This window comes from Stegastes partitus, unplaced genomic scaffold (assembly GCF_000690725.1).
Source record: "Stegastes partitus isolate 25-593 unplaced genomic scaffold, Stegastes_partitus-1.0.2 Scaffold838, whole genome shotgun sequence".
In the NCBI taxonomy this organism is placed as follows: domain Eukaryota; kingdom Metazoa; phylum Chordata; class Actinopteri; family Pomacentridae; genus Stegastes; species Stegastes partitus.
Genome location: NW_007578569.1, coordinates 304,865 through 310,864, shown reverse-complemented (window position 1 = coordinate 310,864; position 6,000 = coordinate 304,865). Strand labels below are relative to the sequence as shown.

The following is a 6,000-nucleotide window of genomic DNA, read 5'->3' as shown; positions in this document are numbered from 1 at the left end:
GCAGCATGTGTAACATCCCACGCCGCTCTGTTGTGTAATTCAATCATCTCCAAAGGCAGCAACATCCGACACACGGTGAAAGCTGAAATATGTTGATGAGCAGGCTAAAGAATTTCAAACAGGATCCAGCGAGGAGCCGTCACTGAGGGGCATCAGCGAACAGCAGAGAGAAGAGAACCTGGTGCCGACAGGTAGAAAGTCCCAACGAGGAGATAAAGGATGAATTCATGTGAAACGGGGGGAAAAATACCTTTTTGTACACAGAATGAGCAGAAACAAGTGTGAAGCACCACTGGCAATGTTTAACACATATTAGCTGAAAATTAAGAGAGCAGATATTCTAATTGTCAGCTGTATGAGAAAAGCCATACGCGGTACAGATAATGAGCCTGAAAACGAGCCGTTGATCTCAATCTGGCATGTATGCATTCTGCAGATGTCAATTATCCCACTGATCAGGTTAAAGTGAATGAATGAGTCCTTACCTCCTCCACTGAAATGGGCAGAACAATCCGGCTACGAGAGACAGAAAAAACACAACGGCATTAATTAGGAGACATCCCAGCTGGTCTGTTGCTCAACAACATGTGGATGATAATATGTTATCACAGGTCAGCATTTCTGCCTTTCTAGGTCTTTCTGATGCTATAATCTTTGTATAGTAATAAACAGTCACCAAAAAGCAGCTGAAAACCACTTGGAAACATGGACATCGTTCTGGACAATCATATAAAAGATGGACGTAGCCACCCCGACATCAGCCCTGGATTCATGGATGTAAAGCCTTCAGTTTGGGATTCAGTTGTCACCATCTTTGGAAACGGGATGTAATGAGGAAGAAGGGGGTCCTACTGAGAACTCAAAGACGCTGCATAAGGTGACAGAGGAGCGACCCTCCCTACAACCCACCGGCTTTACCCTCCATGTGTCTCTAAGTCGGACCATGATTTCAAAATGAATACCAGGCCGTCTTAAGAAAAGGTCTTTAAACGAGCGACTGAGACCATAAACTCATTACTGAGGTAGCAGACTGAAGAACAAGAGGTTTTCTCATGGACTTCTGCTGGCTGCTAGAAACAACGCCGGTTTAATGCACTTCTTTATTGGCCTTACTTTCCAGATTTGGAGGCGACGTTTATCTTATCTACAGACTATATGTTTATTCTCTTTACTACAGAGACTTGTATACGTAGACTGTAACCACTCATATCTTTAAGGGAGCAAACTTCACCTCCCGACACCTCTGAAGTTCACAAATTACATGAAGTCTTGTTAATCTGTACAAAAACCACAATGTGAAGGGAAAACGTTGCAGGTGCCTACAGATCCGTTCATGGCACCTCGTAGCTCCCTGCAAACAAAATGCTAATTTCAAAGGGAACTGTAAACTGTGTAGGGAAGAACTGACCAACGGCTCATCAGTTCGATGGACGCTGATGTGAAGGATTACCCATGAGTCACTGCACCTTGCTGCAGTGGCAAACAAAGAAGGGTGAACATGCACAGGCTGGTCATTGATTTGACTATACTGATCAATCTGCAGAAAAACTGTACCTAAATAATCTATAAATCAAATTCCTGAGTGTCTCTTGGCACACGAGGTGTTGATGTCCTTATAGCTAGCCTCTTAGCAAGGCTAACTAGCGTAGGTGTGGCTAGCATGGTTGCGTAATCTTGTAAGTCATCTTTAAAATGAACCAAACCACATTTCAACACTATACGTTTTGTAATGGTATCAGTTTTTATTTATATATGTAATACTTTATTCTAGCGGTGTGAAGTGTGGCAGCACCGGGTAAAGGAAGTGTTTATGTCACCAAGGTAACACACAGAGGATGGGATGTCTGCGCTGGTGGTGATGAAGGGACTTCCACATGGAGGAATGTGGCCACGGGAAATGCCCTTAATGGACATTTCCTGAGCAGGGAGCAAGCAATGCTTTTTATCTGCACCTATTTCTTGAGCATCACCAGCAACTGCAGAGTCAGTTGCTGCTGGTTGCCTGGCAACTGCTTCCAACCAACAAATAATCCAAAACATAACTTTGAGTGAAAAATCCAAATTTGGTGTTTTTAGGATGCAGCGTTGTTCACAATAAACAAAAACAACAACATCTGCCATTTGAATTATTCAGCTTTATTTGCTATGTCTACCCTTGTTTCTAGTCTTTATGCTAAGCTAAGCTACCTAGCTTCTTACTCCAGCTAATGGTATACATTTAGGTAACACAGTTTTCTCAAGTGAAGAAGTGCATGTCTCAGGACTGCTTCATCCATAAAGCATAACAGGAAGTATTGTCAGTAAGTTCTGTTGCATATTTTACAAACTTTAATTACTGTTTGATAAGAAGCTTTTATAGAAAAACTAATTTTGGGACTCAAAAGCGACAGAGCAAATTAAAGACAAATCAGAATTGAAGCTGCAGAGGCTCCAAAAGCACACTGACACTTCCTGTCACAAAACAGTTTTATTTGGACTGAAGCGGTCTCATAAAAAGCATTTGTCTTTCCAAACCCACACTTAGAATTTCAAGGCATGACTGTCAGCTGTTTTCATGGGCTCCATGATGTTCATGTGTAACATCTGAGGAGCTCCTTCAGCCAATCAGAGCTGAGGAAATCCTGCACCTACATTTGGAGGGTCAGCATCTGATTTTATCACACTTAACGGATCCGACTGATACAAGATTGTGACATGGAGATCACAGTCTTCCACTCCTTCACAGGCCCTTCAGCCATGGACTGATGAAGTCACCGTCAGCAGCTGGAGATGCAGCCATGAAGGCAGAATCAGCTGATTTCATGGACCATAACTGATGCCGTACTTTTCCAACATGTGTGAGCCATCGTAGCTTCACAAGTACATGATGTTTTCAGGGCAGAGAAACTAAACGTATCAAGACTGCACCGATTTAATATCAGCGACACACAGGAATAAAAATGTCTACCCTGAAAGTGTTCTCTAGATTCTGATCATTTCCTGAAGAAAGCTCCAAACGAGCACTTTGGGTCGACTTTCAAGGCTCATGCCACCGCGTGCTGTGGATGGTTGGTCCTATTTTTACCTGCATTTTGACACCAGGCTCAGTTTCTGGTGATGATTCTTTCTGTGCCAGAACAACCTGATGCTCGAAGTTGGCTGTGCTGAGCAAAAACTTGATTTTGGCATCTGGAGTGGAAGTAAAACTGATCAGGCTGCAATCTGCTTCAGCCCTGAAAGCTCCACGTGTCTGTTCTACGTGTTAAGATCTGAGGGTTCAAACACACTGAAAACATGAATTCACTTTAAAAGCCTTTAACTCAGAAAATGTTCATCGTATAAAAGATGAAGTTTTGTGCTTTTTGGCTTCGTTAAATATACTTAAGCAACCGTACAGAAAAACATGAGCAGCTTCTCAGAGGGTCAGATGGGATCCAGCCATACATCCTGCTGCTGGTCGAGGCCTTTTACACGCTGCACAGTAACAGCATGAGTTAAAATGTAATCAGAGCAGTGCAGCAGAACAATGCGCTGACTGACTGGTTTATAGTTTTATATGATGAACACTGGGAAGTCGTAAGGCCCGTATGTCTTACTATCATGTGAACACAAAGATGAGGAACAGGAAATTATGAAGCTGCAATCAAGGCTGCTGCTTTGGAGCAAACAGCTGGAAGTTCAGTGGAAACCCTGCATGTGTGGGACCGTGTGTGTTCTTTGTGCATCTTGTGTGCCACGCTACAATAGCCAATTAATCGCCACCTGTTGCCGGTCCAGCAGGGCCTGAATATTTCATTAGAACAGATCAGAGTGGAAGAGGAGCCTCCCAGGCACGAGCAGGACGGCCGGTGTGATGAAAACCATGGATGTTCGGCTGCACTGACAAATAAAGACAGTTGACAGGTTGTGAGTGCTGCCTGCTCCACACTACAGGCAGCTTCCTGAGGCCGATCCTCTCCAGCACAGACTGAGCCTGATCCTGTACTTTGCACTGTGGTCAGATGACAGCTCCATGATGTCCTCCCAGCACTGATGTGCAAATGACAAGACAGATAGAAAACTGCATGGCTCAGGAGTCAAAGGAACGCAGAAATAAGGAGCGTCTCTAATTCACTGGCTTCTCTCAATGAGCTCCTTTGAGGCACATTTGTGATATCTGACAACATCAACAAATCTGACTTCCTGAGTCCTAAACTATCCGAGCTGTTGCCTATTTTAAGTGTTTTTTCCTATAAATTAAAGGCCACGTCTTATGAAATATGAACTGATAGCTGTTATGAGAGGAGTTCTTATATTATGAGCCAACCGAACCCACACAGGGGACTGAGAGGACATCACACTTCCTCCTTCATCGAGCTGCTCTGAGGTGTCAGCAGTCCAACCGGCCTCGGCCGGTGGCTCCTGATTCAAGCCAAGGCTGAACGTTTAACTGAATCACACCGCTGCTGCAGACACAACACTTAATCCATCTGTGCCGAAATTACTTTCACTCTCATAGTTTTCCAAAAGCTTGCGTTCTTCAAACGGAACTATTTTGTTTTTGTCCCAACAACCAAATAAAGTTTAAAATGCCCGATCGGTAAATGGAGTTCTGGGAGTTCCAACAACTCAACCAGGCGAAGGTGCTGAAACGCCGCAGAATGAAACCAGAGACACAAAAACAAGGTTTAGTTTGGTTCTGAGGAAGAACAGCGCTATCCTGAGAGGCTCTTGTAAGGTTTGTAGATAGTGTGTTTCGCTTTTCTGTCTGTTAAACCCGAAGCTGTTGTTTGTTTTTAAAGTTGTGATACTCACAATTCTTTAATCAGCATGTTGACTGTGTGTCCGGAGGAACAGCGGCGGAAAAACCCGGAAACAGAGCGTCTCTACGGCTGGCACGAGTCGCTCATTCACCGCCTGGCACTGCTTCTCTCTCCGGCCGGGGCTTCTTCCTGGAAGGAGCCGTGTGTGAGCGGAGGGGCGCGGCGTCCGGGGGGCGGAGACTCCCACCTTAGCGTCAGGTAGCTCCGTGAGGCGTTCAGGTGCAGTCGGTCCACCTTCACACTGCAGCACGAACTTTAACTTACTTCTCATTTTTATTACTGCTGTTATACAAGATCATAGACTGGCTGCTTGTACCGATTCAACACTGACAATGATTTTGTTCATCATAATCATAATATAGATTCAGAATAAGAGCACGGGCTGATGATGTCACTGTCGTGGTGCAAAGCACAAAGAAGTCACATGACACAGAGATCCTCACGAGCCCAACAGGTGTGATTTAATGTCTGATTATCACACAAATAGTGATTCTAATCATGCACTTGGTAACATCTGTAGTGATCAGAGCTCATCGGCTGGTGCACGTGGACCGTGTGCTGCTGTTTGTCTTCTTGGAGAGTGTATGTGTGAGTGTGTGTGAGTGTGTGTGTGTGTGTGTGTGAGTGTGCGTGAGTGTGTGTGTGTGTGTGTGTGTGTGTGAGTGTGCGTGAGTGTGTGTGTGTGTGTGCGTGAGTGTTTCAATGCCCCGCTGTGGTCAAACCAGTCCAGGGAGAACCCGTCCTCTCTGGTTTGACCCGTTTGCTTGCCATGACTCGGGTTGTTGTCCACTCTGAGGGAACGCTGAGTCAGCTGTCCGACAGGTTTACCCACAAAACCAACTCATGTCACTTCTGTGTGAATCCTATTTGGCTGATTTCACCCAAAAACCAACAAAGTTTAGTTTTTCTTTTTTGTGTACAGCAGCTTTAGTATATCTAATCATGCCATGCCAAACTGTGCTTTCACTCTCCGTGTGTTTTCGGAGTTACAGGCCCTCACAGGTCCAAGGACCGGGTCCAGATGTTCTGCTTTTTATTTCAGAATACTGGTCCAGCATTTTGAGCCCTCATCACTTCATACAAAACCAATTAAATTCACAAACAGCTTTTTGTTGAGCACGATTTTTTTCTATGACCAACTTTGAGCACTGATATTATTATTATTATTATTATTATTATGGGATGTATCATGTGTTCAGCAGCAACACTGCACCAGTTC

General features: G+C 44.4%; 1 protein-coding gene across 1 annotated transcript in view; it reads right to left on the bottom strand.

Annotated features, from left to right (window-relative positions):
• The window catches only part of LOC103365423 (phosphatidylinositol transfer protein alpha isoform-like), a 16,728-nt gene extending 11,822 nt beyond the window's left edge, over nucleotides 1-4,906 (bottom strand). Inside the window, exons 1-2 of the mRNA XM_008292856.1 lie at nucleotides 4,774-4,906; nucleotides 486-516 (exon numbers count right to left, since the gene is read on the bottom strand). Of these exons, the coding sequence (XP_008291078.1) occupies nucleotides 486-516; nucleotides 4,774-4,790 (48 nt within the window). The 5' untranslated portion in view covers nucleotides 4,791-4,906. The remainder of the gene's footprint in view (nucleotides 1-485; nucleotides 517-4,773) is intronic.
• Between the last annotated feature and the right edge of the window lie 1,094 nt (nucleotides 4,907-6,000).